The sequence below is a fragment of the Astyanax mexicanus genome, chromosome 11 (genome assembly GCF_023375975.1).
Source record: "Astyanax mexicanus isolate ESR-SI-001 chromosome 11, AstMex3_surface, whole genome shotgun sequence".
In the NCBI taxonomy this organism is placed as follows: Eukaryota; Metazoa; Chordata; class Actinopteri; order Characiformes; family Acestrorhamphidae; genus Astyanax; species Astyanax mexicanus.
Genome location: NC_064418.1, coordinates 11,947,414 through 11,964,965, shown reverse-complemented (window position 1 = coordinate 11,964,965; position 17,552 = coordinate 11,947,414). Strand labels below are relative to the sequence as shown.

Genomic DNA, 17,552 nt, shown 5'->3' with positions numbered 1-17,552 from the left:
AAAGATAACCTGAGTAGATATAAAAACACTTTTAAATGCTACTTTTATTTATTAAAGGAACAAAAACTATTAAAACAAATCTTGCCCTGTGTGAAAAAGTGTTTGCTCCCTAAACCTAATAACTTAGTTGTGCCCACTTTTGGCGGCAACAACTGCAATATAGCTTTGCTGGCAATGAGTCCCATTTGGCTCAAACAAAGTAACAAAGTGTTTATTATTGCAGTTATCTAGGGCTGGCCCGAATAGCGTTTTTTGAGCTCCGGATATTCGGCACTGATTCGAAGCGAATATTCGAATATTCGTTTTTAAAAAAAGAGGTAAAAAAGAGGTAAAAAAAAAAAAAAGAAAATCACGGCCCCCTTAAGACATATTCACCCCGGATTTTTGGTGTTTTTATCCCGGATTTTTGTTTTTCACCCCATATTTTTTCTGTGTTTTTAGCCCAGATTTCTTTGTGTTTTCATCCCGGAATTTCTGCTGCCGCACACCGCGTCTTATCTGCTGCGTAAGAATAAATAAATAAAATAAATGATGTAATTACTATTATTATTAGAAAAATAACAAACAAAAATAAACCCAAAATGTTGACAAAAATATAGTCTAACGAATAAAAAAAATAAGAAACGAAAAACTCCACAGGACCAAAGAAAATTACTAAGACATGTAATACTGAAAAAAAAAACGGAAAAAACAAATACGCGTCTGGGGATAAAAATTAAACAAACCAAACCACACTCAAAGAAATAAATGTATATATAAACAAAACAAAAGAATGGACAAAAACAACAATCCGTTAAAAAAACTCATTTAAATCCATTAAAAAACTCATTTAAAACAATCACAGGCTTTTTGCGCAGAATAATAAAAGTTTCGGTTAGTTTCAGTTTCAAATCATGAAAACAGCTCACCAAAACCTCAACCTATCCTTTATATTTGACAATATTTGATTAACTTACAGGTCCTTACTTATTTTTATTTAACTGAACTGAGTTGTAAATTATTTATAGCCTCGCGCTGAATTCATCTCCCGCTGCGAAAGAGAGAGAGAGAGAGAGAGAGAGAGAGAGAGGCGCAGCGCATTTTGCCTGATTTTAATTAACAGTACATTTGTTGGCTTTAGTAAGTTTAATAACATTAATTTTAGTATACTTGTCAGATCTTATTTATAAAAACTTTTTTTAGAAGACAGAGGTTATTCTGCGCGCAATGCCGCGCCGCTGCGCCAAGCACCACTTTGCGTGCCTGACATTTCAGAGTGCTGGACGAGATTTTAATTCATGAATTAATATATTTAATATTTTAATAAATTTGCCCTGGTGATAAGAAACGAATGCTAACATATAGCTTTATATTTCTGTGTATTTCAAATGTTTTAAGTTTTATGTAATTGACGGGCAGCACCACGCGCCAGATTGACAATGTGCTTTATTTTTCAGATATAAAAGTGAAATTCAGTTAAATAATAGCAAAGTTAACTAAAATAAATTTATGTTCAGTCAAAGTTATTTTCTCTTTTAATTTTCCATTTCAAAACTCCAGCATTTGAGTGAGAATAAGCATCTGTTGAAATTTTTAAACAGCAGAATGCCTAGTTACAGTTATTTAGTCTGTGTACTAAACATAAATATAAATCCTTATAACTGACAGAAATAAATATAACTAATAATAATTTATAGTTACAGTGCAGATTTTTAAGTATATATATTTTTTCATAGTTGATTACTGAAGGCTCTGGGTGTGGTTTATTTTTATGTGGTAAAGATGTGATGGTATGGAGTATTTTGGAGCGCAGGGTGAGCAATCGCGCTAAGCTTTTTTCCGCCGCCAAGATAGAAACACGCCAGAAATTTACCTCAACACACATCATTTCCAGACCACCACGCCCATCGGTGTTAATATATTCCAAAGTCCAACGCTATTTTAAGGACGCGTGCAAGGCCTAAAAATAGACTGTTGACGGGTGGCAAAGCGCCACGCTACACGCCTTGCGTGGGGTGTATGATAGGGCTCTTTGTCTGTATGCGCAAAGTTTAAAAAAAGTTCATTCAGCTGCTAAAGTAACGTGCAGTAACGGAGTGTCGAAAATGGTAACGGCGTTATAGTTACAGTCATAGTAATTAGTTAGATTACTCCTTACTGAAAAAAGTAACGGCGTTAGTAACGCCGTTTATTTTAACGCCATTACTCCCAACACTGTCGTCTGGATTAAACTCCCGCTCCAGCCAATAACAGTTCAGTTCTGTCCCACACGCAAGATATTCTGACGGGACCCGCGAGAACAGAAGTGGTTAGAGTGAGGTGGAGCTCTGGAAAGTAGAAAAAAAACGAATATCCGAATACCAAAATTAAAAACCGAATACCTACTCAACGAACGAATATCCGAATACCCGAATATTCGGGTCCAGCCCTACAGTTATCAGATTATTTAAGTTGTATTTGCTGTACAATCTGTAATGAAACAGTAAAGGAAATTATTAATAAAAAGAATAGTAAAATAAAGGGCAGAATAAGCCAATAGTTTTGCTTCCAACTCAAGAACTATATTAGGATTATCTATTAATAAACCAGCAGCCACTTTTTTGAAACATAAATGTGTGCAACGAAATACAAATCCAAAAATAAATGAAGGATAAAATAGAACAATATTGTGTTAGAGACACTACCGTCCAAAATAGCCCACTGTCCATCGATCTCTGTGTGCTTCAGGTAGGAGTCCTCGATGGTGGGATCGTAGTCGGGTACGAAGATCTTCTGGAAAAACTGAATGGTGAGAGCACTCTTGCCCACGCCGCCGTCTCCCACCACCACCAGCTTGTACGTGGGGAGGTTGTCGCTAGGAACTGCACTGGTCGCCATGACAACAGCTATACCTGCAAGACAAGGAAGGAGAAAACCAGCTGTTATCCTGCTGATGTTCCTAACACCACCTTTCAGCGTTCCAGCATCTAAAAAAAGTCCTCAGCATGAGCCTCTAAACATCTAATCATCTAAACGTAGGAGCTCAGAGCGTCTTCTGAGAACACGCTGAGCTCGGAGAGCACTAGTCTGCTTCACTCAGAGCTAAAACAAGCCCAAGAACCACAGAGGAAGTGTGGTCTCCTCCAGACTTTCAGACTGGGATTCACTTTAATTATGTTTATTTCCTGTGAGGAACCAGCTGTGGAGAAGGCTTGCCCACTGCAGATGTATTTTTCTGGCTAAAAATTCCAGAAAACCAAAACTGGAGTGTTCAATGCCAAAGGCTACAGTCATTCAATAGCCCATGATACTCAACTGTCATGAAAATAAAATGACTTCAATATTAGCCATAAATATACAAATAAAAAACATTGCATATTTCATATTTTTGTACTTTATTTTGTGCAGTCTTGTAATTAATATAAATTATACACTATTTTTTTTATAAAGGTCCATTAAAGATGCCACATATGCTGTCACCTAACATTCAACTAATACATAAATGATTAGGCTAGATATTAAATGCAACAGAATTACAAGCTGAATGTAAATGACTCAAAGTAATCTACCTCTACATCTAACCCTGCTAAATATGCTAAGCTTAACCCTAACCTTGAATCAACTTTTAATTTTAACCCTAACACTCCAGTTAACATAAAATTAGGCTGTTTTTTTTTACACTTTTACATTACATTACATTACATTTGGCAGACACTTTTGTCCAAAGAGACTTACAATAGTCAAGTACAAAAGTAATAGGAATTAAGATAAACCATTTTTAGATAGGGCTTAAAGGAGGTCGAAGGGAAATAAAGGGATAGAGAAGTGAAGGAGGGGAAGAAGGAAATGAGGTTAGAAGTAGTTAGTGTGTTAGAGGTGTTAGGAGAGTAAGTGCTCTTTGAAGAGCTCTGTCTTCAGGAGTCTTTTAAAGATAGCAAGAGATTCTTGTAGTTGGTTTCTCTGATCAGAATCAGTTGATAAGTCTGTTTACTTGGAGTATTTTCTCCCGCTGTTTGGTTTGGTTTCACACAGGCATAAACCTAAATGCACCAAAATGCGCATCAATAAACCACGCAAGCACATCATCTCCTCTGATTGGTCAGAGCTGTCTGGTGCATGAGCAAGAAAGTAAGTATAGTGAGAAGATTCTGTGTTTCAGCGTGTATATCTGTGCAGCTGCTTTAACACTAAAGGCTGTAAATTTGTCGCTGTTCTTTTAAAACACAGTGTTTGGACGTGCAGCGCAGATGTATATGTACATGCATTTGTTCATAGTTGTGGTAATAAGCGTTATCTGACTAATATATCAGATTAAATGCGCCTTATCAGCAGTTTAGCTCAATTAAAAAAGAAGTACATTTGATGGCTGCATCAAATCAAGACCGGATCACGTTCTCACCACAAGTGAACAACTCCACCTCCTCTAGCAGGTCTCAGTACGTTTTTTTTAATCCTCACCCAAGTATGATTACAGTTTTCACACCTGCTCAATTGATCTTAATCGGACCAAATAGTGCTGGTGTGAAAACACCCTTAAAGGTTAAGGTTAGGGTTAAGGTTAAGGGTAAGGGTTAGGTTTAGGGTTAGAGAGTCATTAACATTTACATAAGAATTTGTTTGCATCAACATTTAATCAACATTTGGTTGAATGTTAGTTGAATATCTACAATGCATCAACAATGGATCATCCAAGTAAAGGGTTCTACACTGATTTATTTTTTTTACACTGATCACCATTAAGAGTTAAGAAATCTTCTGATTATTTAAATTATTGACGCTACTCAATTTCATTTTATACGTTTAAACAGTATTGGAAAAAAAACTGACTGTACTTTTCTGTAGTATTACATATTGCAATTTTTAAAAATACAGTAATTTTTATTGAATACACTCAATAAACTAATATGTCACAATATTAATAATGCACTATGTGCATTCAGGACTGGACTAATATAAGCTGAATTATGTATGTAGATATGAGTTTCACATGTCATGGAAAATAAGAAAGTTTATTTAAGTTAAATATCATAACACTGCAAATATTGCAATCTGAACAGTGTCCACATTGCGATGACAATGTGCATGCCATGTCTGAATTATTTCTAAAATTGATGACTGATATAATTGAATAACAAATGAATAACTTTAAATGCAACCTTATAGTCAATCGCTGGGGTGCAATGGAAACTCTAACCCTTATTCACAACCTCCAAACTCTGGATGTGAGTCACATAAGACCATGCAACAGAAAGGGGGCAGACTCTTCAGATTGAAGAAATGTTTGAAGTGTATTGCTGTTCTGTATCATTGCAAATATATTAATGGAAACATTGAGATGGCTGGTGAGTTTGGTAACCCTGAATGGTTAAAAAGCAAGAGTAAGTAAAGCATTTTCCAAGTTTGATCTTTCCAACCTTTGCAATAGAGCGAGCTGAAGCCATGCTGCCTGCATGCTGTATATCATTCAGAGAGAATGCACAATTGTAGCTCCACTAGTTTAAACACACCTTTTAACCCAGCAGACCATTCTGATCGCTCCCTCTGAGACCTGTGTATAAATCAACCAGCAACAAACACAAGCTGCAGCAGAGAGGAGCTCCAGTTCCCCTCGATAACTCCACTGTTACAGGAACCCACAAACCATATAAGTGCACTTTTACATTTGAGAGCAAATGAGCTAAACAAGTGAATATATATATATATATGACATATGTGGCCTATACTAGGACTGTGCAATACGGTAAAAGCTAGCGCACACCACATTTAATTGCATTCATCACTTCTAACAAAGAAAGTTTTATTTGTAAACTGTGCAATTCAAAAGAATTTATTCTGAGGAGCAAATGAATGAATTAATGAATGAATGAATAACTGACATAGACTTAAAAGCTCCCTGTAATGAACATAAGTCAGCAACAGATGCTGTAAATACTGAATGTCTCTTACAATACTAGACCAGTTTCATAGTTTGATGCAGCTTTATTAGCCTAAATATGTAAAAAATATATATAGAGAGAAAAAAGAAAAATAGAAGATGTTAATACATGCCAAAGAATATTTTCTATAGATTCGAGGCTACAAAAATACGTCTTAAAGAGTTACTACTCTCTAATACATTTTTACATTAATAGCTTAAATGTATTGCTCTGTAATAATAACATATACCAGCCCTGCTTAAAATGTTTAAAAATGAGGTGCATTATTACTGTATTTTTTATAATTATAAGGCGCACCTGATTATAAGGCAAACTATCAATAAACCTCTATTTTCTGGATTATTTTCATACATAAAGCGCACTGGATTACAAGGTGCATTAAGCAACACTAGTCAGAAACAGAGGAGCAGGTCTTGCTGCTGGGTAGTGGTAGTGGTGGTGGTGGTGGGGGGGGGGGGGCTAAGTTAAGTTAAAGCTAAGCTAAGTCAAGTAAATAAAACTGTAAATCTGAAAAAAAACATTTTCTTTTAAAGTCAATCAAGTGCTGTATGTTACTTCTCTCCTGAAAGCTGTTTATTTAGGTGAGTAGGTGAGTAAAGCATTTACATTTATTAACAGCACGATTTACAGATTTCCACTGGGCGCAGCATTATTAGCTTTAGCAGCTAACCTGAGAACCCTGAGTGTCGCGATATTAGCTAGCGGTTCGTCCCACGTAGTTTAATAAGTTTAATAAAGTAAATGCGCAGGCTACAGTCCGATATAGTTGCCTCTGAACAGAGAAAGAGCTAACGCTTAAGATGGTTAGCAGCTAAAGCTAATTTACAGCAAGCTTAGATTTACAGATTTTCACTGGGTGCAGCTTTATTAGCATTAACAGCTAACCTGTGGAACCCTGAGTGTTCCAGTAAGTCAGCTCGATATTAGCTAATGGTTCCTCCAAGTAAATGCGCAGGCTACAGTCTGATACACTTGCCTCTGAACAGCGAAAGAGCTAACGCTTAGGATGGTTAGAGGCTAATGCTAATATTGCTTCAGCAGTGTTAGCTGGGGTTAACAGCAGGCTACAGGTCGACAATTCTCACCTCAGAACGGCAAAAGAGCTAGCATTTAGCAGCCTAGGCCCAGGAGAACAAAACTAAAACTCCTGTTTAATGCTGCACTTCAGCAGAGTGGCTTTACTGTTTCTTATGTCCTGACTGGTAAAATCTATACATAAAGCGCACCGGATTATATGGTGCACCTGCAATTTTTGGGAAAATTAAAGGATTTTAAGTGTGCCTTAAATTGCAAAAAATACAATCGCGTCCAATTAAATAAAATGAAATAAATGTTTTAATTGCTTTACTATGCATCTTTTCATTAATACAGGACAAATCTTCAGACTTTTATTTTATAAAGCCCAAAAAGGCGGATTAGCCACGATGGCTAACGGCTAACTGGAGATGAATTTTCAAACATCTTACAGCGAGGAGTTGTTTGGTCTGTGTCTGTCGCTGTAAAAACGAACTAATTCACAGAAGCCCCAGATTTTCCCTAATCACTGTGTTGTTGTTTGTGTGTGAAAAAAGCAAGCAGGAGGAGTGTCACTCTGAACTACGGGATCCCAAAGGGAGCATAGGTAGCAGAAGTTAAAACTGAGAGAAAAAATATTTTCATAAAAACACATCATCCTTAGCTTTAAATTCAAATTAATCGATCAAATCAATTTATCGCTTATGATCTAAACATGTCGATAAATGAGTTTGAAACTGTTTGTGTTCATGTACAGTTAACACATAATACACTGGGGAGCAGAGTGGTCCAGCGGTCTAAAGCTCTGCCACTATGATTGGGAGATCGCAGGTACGAATCCCGGTCATGCAGCTTGCCATCGTCTACTGGAACCCTGAGAGAGCACAATTAAGAGAGCAGAGAGCACCTTACTCTCTCTGGGTGGGTACATGGAGCTCTTTCCCAACAGCTCTTTCCCCACATCACTCCTAGGGTGATGTTGATCAGCACAAGGCGTCTGTGAGCTGATGTATCAGAACCGCTGTCGGAGTCGTTTCCTCCGAGCGCACTGTGATGCTACTCGACAATGCTGCATCAGCAGCAGTTTAAAAAGAAGCAGTGGCTGAATTCACATGTGTTGGAGGATGGGTTGAGTAATTGGTCTTGTAAATTGGGAAAAAAAAACGTAATACACTGGATTTTGAATATCAGGGTCACATTTAAACAAATAAGACAAAGGGGATTAATCGTGATCACTGAAGCTGTAGCATTTGTATAACAGCTTACTCAAACCACAAGTCTCAACACTTTTGATGTGCACCAAACTGAAATAAGAGAAGCGATGGTATCTACAGCACTCTGCCAAAAGGGGCTTTCCTGCAGTGGTACGCAAAATTCATCTGAACTTCCCCAACACTTCATTTTTGTTTTTCAAACCCTTAGTGTGATAATAAAGAAGATTTCTATTCCAGGACAATATGTAGAGTCTCAACAAGTTTCATACTGACAGACTATTCTTTCACTCTCACTGCTAATGGAAAAGTAGAATGTGTAGGTTTAGCATCCAAACGTATTTCCTTTCTTCAGTTCCTAGAACTAACTGCCTGAGTGACAGGATGCTAAAAAGCTGCAGTTAAAATAACTCACAGTGTTTGTTAATAAAAAGATTCTTTATTACTATAAGATTATGACTATGATTTTATTACACCTAAATAATGAATTTTCTAACTGTCTACAAATAGGAGGTGGGCGATATACCTCAATATTTCAGGGTATATTTACGAGACGATCTTTTTGCCAATAATGACGAACACAGAAAAATGATTGCCATTTGAATTTGAATGAATGCCATTTAAAAATATATTGTTTATAGTAGCTATTGTATAGGTAAAGTAGTTATTTATTGAAGTATATTTCAAAAAGATAATAATGCTACAAACAAACATTATATTTTTATATAGTTTAACAATTTTAAACATTCAATAGAAACACTTAGAAAAAACTTTTTTTTTTAACAACAGTAACATACCAAATCAAAACATGATAAATACTGTGTATTATAAGGTATCTTTAAAAACTGTGATATTATTTTTGACATATCGACAGCTTTATCAGTGCGTGATGATGTACACCAAGGACGGTGGCTTTTATGCAGTTCATATTAATAACAAAATTATACTTTATTGACCGAAATTAAGAAATATATTGTGATATTAGTTTCGGCAATATTGTATAAGTCAAATTTACTTCAAATCTAATCAAATCAAATTTAAGTCAGCTACTTAATAATTGACACTAGTTAAGTAGTCCAGTGGTCTAAAGTGCTGCCACTATGATCGGGAGTTCGCTGGTTTGAATCCCAGTCATGCAGCTTGCCATCAGCTTCCAGAGCCCTGAGAGAGCACAATTGGCCTTGCTCTCTCTGGGTGAGTAAATGGAGCTCTTTCCCCTCATCACTCCTAGGGTGATGTTGATCAGCACAAAGCTTCTGTGAGCTGATGTATCAGAATCGAGTTGCTGCGTTTTCCTCCAAGTGCGCTGTGATGATATTCGGCAATGTTGCATCAGCAGCAGTTTGAAAAGAGGCGGAGTCTGACTTCACATGTATCAGAGGAGGCATGTGCTAGTCTTCACCCTCCTTGTGTTGTAGCATCACTAGTGATGGGGGATATACAGCTGAGTAGCAGCTGAATGGATGGGACAATTAGCTTAGCGAAATTGGGAAAAAATGGGGGAAAAAATTAAATAAACTAAAAGTTTAGACCTTCTGCAGTAAGTACTGCTTGCTTATTGTAAAGCGTTACCCTTACATGTGCTAAATGGAAGATGCTAATCTAACATTGCTATCAAACAACAGACTATCATCAATCTATTCTCAGTAAATATGTGTGAAAATCTTTATTTATCTACCTCAAAACTGTATACACATGTTACAGAGAACTGTAGCTATATTATTATATTCATATCGTCCCACTCTGCAGTGCTATTCTGCTTTCAAACTAGGCCGCAGCATATGTTTGGAGTGATATCGACTCTGGGCTGTGGTAAAAGTGGTTCTGGTTAAGTTTATTTATGCACTTACAGACCAGAGTTAGTCACACCATATTCTAAACCACATCAATTTGTCTGCACCAAACAAATAAAGACCTGAATCTACTAGAGATTACTGACAGTATTATTCCAGCATTTGTTAGCAATGTTAGGACTTAGGACATCCCTGTTTAAAGAGTCTAAATGATTCTGTATAATGAACCACTTTACAACACTACTTATGTAAAACCAAGAACACAATGCATTACAAAGAGCATCATTAATTATGTTTAAATGGATTTAACGGACAGCAAATTTTGAATAAAATCTGTTAAATCAGTTTTTGATTAAACCACATCGACTACATCTTTAGAATTTATATTTTGTTTATTTTTCTTGTTTAATTCCTTTTCTCTCTATTTATATCATTATATACAAGAAACATGCACGCATATAAAATATATATAGCTCTGGAAAAAAAAATGATTTTACCAAATTGAAAACCTCTGAAATGTAATCAAGAGGACGATGGATGATCACAAGCCATCAAACCAAGCTGAACTGCTTGAATTTTTGCACCAGGAGTAGCATAAAGTTATCCAAAAGCAGTGTGTAAGACTGGTGGAGGGGAACTTTCGAAGATTCATGAAAACTGAGATTAAAACCCATATTCATATACCTATAAATAGCTAAATCATACAACCTGATTCAGAAACTAAAGTGGTCTCTTACATTTTTCCAGAGCTGTATTATATGTGTAAAATAACTGTCTATCTAAACACTGACATTTTGACACTGTCCGAATAAAACTTCATATGATTGAAATGGTAACATTACAAGAAAAAACAGGCAAAATGTCATTAATGTACAGTACTGCCACGTGTCTAAATTCTATGCACTTTCTATGCTTTTTATTATTCAATTTATCATAAACTGGTCAGTTTTTAGTCTAAAGAACAGCTGATGTTTTCAAATGTCACATTTTTTGTAGGTAAAATCCATTCTTACCTAAACGCTCCTCTCTTTCGTTCTCCTAAATATTGGACGTGACCCACTGACACTGTCCTGACACTGTCCTGACACTAGCTAGACCAGCAGGACAGGCAACACATCCGCTTATGAATGGGAACCCTGCCCACAGTGCCCGAGGAGGAAACGTCCGTCAGCGGGGGGGCTCAGCCGCCCCTTCCTGCGCTCCACAATACGAGGAAAGAGCGAATTTCCTTCCTAATTCAGCCCACTTCATACCAGCGCACCCTCGTTCACGAGGGAACCCTAACACACCCCGCTCTCAAACACAGCCTGGACAGAGACCTCGACCTGTCCAGACAAACCAGCCCATCACCATCAGGCACATCCCTTATTAACTCTGAGTCATAAAACACTGAGTCATTCATAGCAGTTACTGATTCATTAATAGCGGGTACTTAATAATCCATAGTTCATACTGAATCATTTGCAGTAGGTATTAGGGCTGCACAATATATCACTTCAGCATCGATATTGCAATGCACACATGTGCAGTACTCACATCACAGGACATGCAATGTTTTGCTTTTTTTTTTACTTTATTTTATAGTTATTTTTGCTGCTTAATACAGGAAAAAAGGAAATCACACTGATCTCATTTTACATAACAATCTACCAGATTAACAATTATATCGACCCAATATAATTTATTTTATTCCAATTATTGACACATTGGGTGATTTATTAACATCATGTCATGTTGGATCATTGACATCTGACGAAATTTGATGAAACTTCCTGTATTTTTTAATATTGCAATATGTACCGCAGAACAACTAAATATCGCAAAGTAATTTTTTTTCCAATACCAAGCATCCCTAATAGGTATGGAATATTTTATTGCAGTCCGTGAATAATTCATAGCAGATACTTAAACAATTAATAAGAGGCTAAGATGTGAGATATCGGATTGAGTTTAAGGTTCTATTGTGTCTATAAGACCTTACATGGTATAGCACCAAGCTATATATCAGATCTTCACTTCTCCTCTTGGTCTTTGCGGTCCTCAAATCAGCTGCTTTTAGCCGTTCCGCGCTCCCGGCTAAAGTTCAAGGGTGATAGGGCTTTCTCAGTCTCTGCGCCTAAACTCAGGAACAGCCTGCCATCTTTCATAAAATCTTCCCCTACACTAAAAACTTTTAAGACTAACTTGAAGACTCATCTTTACACCCAGGCATTTGAATCTTCCTAGGGAGTTCTTTCTATTGTTGTTTTCTCAAGTGAATTAATTTATTAATTTACTCAAGTAAATTATTCAAGTTTTTTTTTTATAGATTAGAAGTCATTTTTTAATAATATTTTATAGTTTTACCACTGATTTGCTTTCTTTTAAAATCACTTTGGCCGACACTTGATGTCTTTTAAATGTGCTTTATAAATAAATTGACTCGACTAAATAATTAATACAGAATACTCAAACTTCAGAGTGAATACTAAATTATTCATAGTGAATACTCAATAACAGTGAATAGATAATGAATAATACATAGTAATTACTGAATAATTCACAGTGAATAATTCATTATTCATAGTAGTTACTGAATAATTCATTGTGAATGCTCAATTATTTATAATAATTACTGAATGACTCATAGTGAATACATAATAATTTATAGTGGTTATTGAATCATTCACAGTAGATACTGAAAATGCATTTTAGTAATGAATAATATAATACTTCCTGAATAATTCATAGCAGTTACTTGGCCTGTCACAATAATAACATTATCGACTTTTGGACATAATAATATATGGACATGACAGCAATCATTCTGATGACCCCAATATTGCCCATTATGTTTTTTTTTATTAGCAGGAATGAGCCAATATATTGGATTGGTTTAAAATAATTTAATTTCTGTTTTAATTATTTAGGATATCTGAATTTTATTTATTATTAAAAGTTAACTGCTCTTTTGAACATGTGTAACTACATTATTGTGCTATTATTATCATAATGTATTATGTATCATATTATAAGTGTCAGAAAATTGCAATAATATAATTTATCAATTTATCTATTATGTCTCGGGACAATATATTGTCCAAAAAAAAAAAATATTGTGACATGCCTAGTAGTTATTAAGTAATTTATTGTGAATACTGAATAATATATAAGACAAACTAAATATTTTATATTACTAAATATACATATACAAAATAATTCATATTGGCCACTGAATAACTCACAGTGGATATTAAATAAGTTCTAATAGATACTGAATAATTTATAGCGAACTCTAAATACTGGTTTCAGAGAGACATTCTCTCTCTCTCTCTCTCTCTCTCTCTCTCTCTCAGTACAGTGACTTCATTAATCGTTTGTGTGAGTGTCAGTAAGTACAGTGAGAGCCAGGGTCCCACACAACAGCCTGACTTCTGTAAAACACAAGTGCACACTGAAACATGCTCTCTGTTCCCAGCAGCTGAGCTGAGAGCTGCTGAAGCTGAATGCTGTATTGTGTTTTCAGTTCAGTCTGGCTCTCTCATCATCCTGTGTGAAGACACCACTGCTGACAGCACTGTAATTAGCTGCATTTACAGCCATACAGACCTGACTGCTGCCTTTCAAAACTTTCCACACAGTGTATGTGTATGTGTGTGTGTGTCTGTGTCTGTGTGTGTGAGGGGGCATCCAAGTCATTTAGGCCCTGAAGAGCAGCTGTTCCACTCTCAGAGACCACCACTGACATAAACACACAAATGTGCTTTGTTTCAGTTATGAAAATTAAAACACACCCTTATAAAAAAGGAACATATGGTAATAATGTAGTAACTGGTACAAGATTCTTGTAAGACATTATTTGTTATGAAAGTAACAATTACAACAAACTAAAATATAGATTATAGTGTACTACAGGACTCTTTAAAGCCTTTTTAAATGATGGAATTTAGCTACTACAGTGTTACAGCCCCCAAATTGAAATATTTATTTAGTCTGCATGCTTCTTATTGTCACTGTCCAATGAAAAACACTTATCTGCAAAACGGCAACTTTACAGGAGAGAGAAAAACACTTATAAACTTTCAATGGAAGTCAATGTAAAAAGAGATTATTTCAGGTCATTTTGAAGTATTTCTATCGGTTCGTTCATCAAGAAATTTTGGCACAGAGTAAGGAACAGTTTGTCTGTTCAAATTATGTAGTAAACTAGAAATCGACAAAAATGGAGATAAGTGTTTTTCATAGGACAGCGACGTTATGCTTCGTAATTTTTGTGTTTATTTTGCTATGTGCAGTACCAAGACTTGCCACCAGCTTTCTATAAAAGAGATAAAAGAACCTTGTCCTAGAGAGACGTTTAGGGCTCCTCCCCTTTGATGACCTGGAAAAACTGCCTTCTCAGGCCAACCTGGTACCTCCATTTTTACACTCTGTGCTCCTGCAAGCTTTGTATTCTTTTTATTATTTAAAAGTTGGTGAAAAGTTGGTGGTCAGTGTGATTTTGTTTGGCTAGCTTTTTTTCCTGGTTTGTTAGTAGTGAGTAGTGAAGCACTCTTTCAAAATAGCGATCTACATGTTATGCAGTTGTTTACTGCATACTCCTCATTTCAAACGTATTAAAAAAGGTTTTCTTTTACATATAATAAAATGAATATTGAAAATTGATTTTATTTTTACATTTCTTGTACTTTTGAAAACAAAGTATGTGATACACCTATTAAAAGTCCCAGATAGAAATATGTCCAACCACCAGCACTGGGTTGTAAAGTAATGGTACTACATTCAGTGCTATCCACAGGGCTCCAGACTAACATGGTCCCACCGTCCCTGGGACGATAAAAATTGCACATGGGACAAGATTAAAGCTCTTTGGGACAGATAAGCTGTGTGCGATGCAACTGATTATGAAATGTTTTTGAGGAGAATGCCTGCTGGTTGAAAAAAAAAAACGTTCCTAATGCTTAGCACAGATTGTATTTACAGATAAAGTCCCACTTTTCAACGTAGCGCCAATCAGCTTGCTAGTAACACTGTATGAGGAGGTGGGGCATGAATTCAAGAAAGTCCAAACCACTGATGACTTTATAGCTGAAGAAAAATCCACAATTCAAAATACAACAGTAATGGTAAAAAAATAAAATATATATACAAAAAAATATGTATTTTGGGCCCAACATTTTTTTTGTTTGTGTCGGGCTGCCAGAAAGCTTTGGGACGGGTGTGAAAAAGTTAGTCTGGAGCCCAGATCCACTACTATAGGGATTAATTAGCATCATTTGTGAATGTCTAATAGCAGTACCTGAACTCATGAATGCTCTTCTTGCTGAACTCGATCCAATCTTCACAGCAATGTTCCAACATGTAGTGTACAGATCTCCAGAAGAGGGGAGGTTTTACTGCAATAAATGGGGAGAAATATGGTATTATTTACTGCCTTTTATTCAAAAAAAGGTAGAATGAGCAGAGGTGTCTGTACTAGGTTAAGAGAATTGGTGACATATAATATGATATGATGAAAAACATAAAAAAGCCAATGTTAAAATACCTGTTTTTATTTGTACATTTATAAATACTGGTTATCTAGCTTGGTGAGGGTGATCATGTTTGTAGACCAGCTAAACCATCAAAGTCATTTCAAAACACAACCTTTGCTACCAAAAATAAATGGATTTTTAAGTAGCATGGTCAGTGTTGGCCAACTGTAGTAGTGTGGTCAGTGCCGTTTGGTCCTTTTCCAGCATACAATAAATACATCAGCATATATCAGTTTGAAATATTGGCCAAATACAGATACCAATATCACTGTGCATACTTAAGTTTTATAATCACATTATAATGTATAAATAACCTTAATAATTTTAGAATCCACTGCTCTTTAGAAGTGTGTCTCTGCATCATTTTACTAATTAAAATCTTAAAATCACAATAATACAGCTCAACATAATAAAATAAATATATAAAAAATAAATGATAATATATTGTCGGAAAATACAAATTTACAAACAAAAATAGCTACAGCTTGACAATCTCACTGTATATATATAATCCACTGCTGACTATTTATGTCATTTTATTTTAATAATAATCGCACATGCATTTACTGTTAACGTGAAATAAACCAAATATGCTGCACTTTATTTTTATGGTAGATTGCTCTTACATTATTTATTTCTTCCAATATTTTAAAACAAAATCAGGGTCTTGATAAGTTACTATCTACTATTTAAATAAAAAACATATATAGATTATTTTTGTTTCTAATACATTTTTAAACCCTTATATTTATGCTTAACACAACTGTAATATTTGCTTTGCAGCAGTAATATATATATATATACTTTTAATTAATTAAAAAATGTCAATGTTTTGTTATATCCCCAAGAATATCATTATTTGTTTCTACTGAACTCATGAAACTCTTATATGTATTATTAATAAAATTATAATATTTGTTTTGCTGCAGTACTATATTTTTAAAATTCATATTAAAAAATGTATGTTTTGTCATATTGCCAAAAATATCATTATTTGTTTCTACTGAATTTATGAAACTCTTATATTTATGCTTAATACAACTATAATATTTGTTTTGCTGGAGTTATATAATCCTAGTTACTTTTTTTTTAAATGTCAATTGTCAGTTTTGTCATTATGCTATTAGAATATTGTTATCATAAAAATACTGAATATTGTGATATCATTTTAGGGTCAAATTGCCCAACCCTGGTTTCTCATAGTTCACTTCATTATTTAGAGCACTACAGTACCAGTCAAAAGTTTGGACACCTCTTCTTATTCAATGTTTTTGTTTATTTCTTTAATTTATTTTCTACATTGTAAATTAATATTAAGAACTTGAAAACTAAAGTATAAAACATATTCTGGTTTGTTTAACATTTTTTGTTTACAGAATAATTCCTCATGTGTTGTAACAACAATTATAAATCTAATATTTAAGCTTAATTTTAAGCTTAGCTTTAAAATAGTATTTTCTATTTGGAGTCATCCTTTCAGTGTACTTACTTCTATTTAACAGTCCTTATTAATAACTAATAACTTATTATTAATAACTGAAGGAGTTTATCGTGTATATAACTCGTTGTTTTAGTGTATTAAAGCCACATTAAACTTTTTTTCAGCTTAAGTTTTTTAGCAAGACTCTCTCCTAACAGACGCTTCTTATAACCGTAATTAATCAGATTTGTTTTAATAAATGAGCAATAATATCTTACCAGTGAAGTGTCTGGGGTCTTACCGGGAGAGAATATGTCGCCAGAACTCCCCCGCATCCCTCCAGCACCAGAAAACAGACTTTATTCAACAGGTTTCCTCCTAAACTCAGAGAAAAGCATCGCCGTGCCTTCCTCTCCCTCTCCTCTACTCCGCCATATAAACACACACTACAATAAAAGACTCTGAACTGAGGAGAATTCACACTTAAAAAAAAACAGTCCGCTGGGTTTGTTTTACCACCAGGGGGCGCTGCCTAAAGAGAGTGCAAAATAATTATGAATGTTTTATTAACCAAATAACTGGATAAAATACTGTTCACTGTTATACACGTGAAAAAAAAAAAACATACAATTAAATGTTTTAAAGTTTTTTTTAAGTGTTACGTTTAGAGAAAGGAAAACACTGCAATTCAGCATAAGAATCTCATT

The 17,552-nt window shown here is 35.0% G+C and overlaps 1 protein-coding gene across 2 annotated transcripts in view; it reads right to left on the bottom strand.

Annotated features, from left to right (window-relative positions):
* Positions 1 to 17,286, bottom strand: part of mrasa (muscle RAS oncogene homolog a) — a 28,774-nt gene extending 11,488 nt beyond the window's left edge. Inside the window, exons 1-3 of one of the 2 annotated variants that reach the window (XM_022680484.2) lie at positions 17,124 to 17,286; positions 15,191 to 15,287; positions 2,664 to 2,870 (exon numbers count right to left, since the gene is read on the bottom strand). In XM_022680484.2, coding sequence (XP_022536205.2) covers positions 2,664 to 2,870; positions 15,191 to 15,200 — 217 coding nt within the window. In that variant the 5' untranslated portion in view covers positions 15,201 to 15,287; positions 17,124 to 17,286. The remainder of the gene's footprint in view (positions 1 to 2,663; positions 2,871 to 15,190; positions 15,288 to 17,123) is intronic. The other variant, XM_022680485.2, reaches the window with a different exon arrangement.
* Between the last annotated feature and the right edge of the window lie 266 nt (positions 17,287 to 17,552).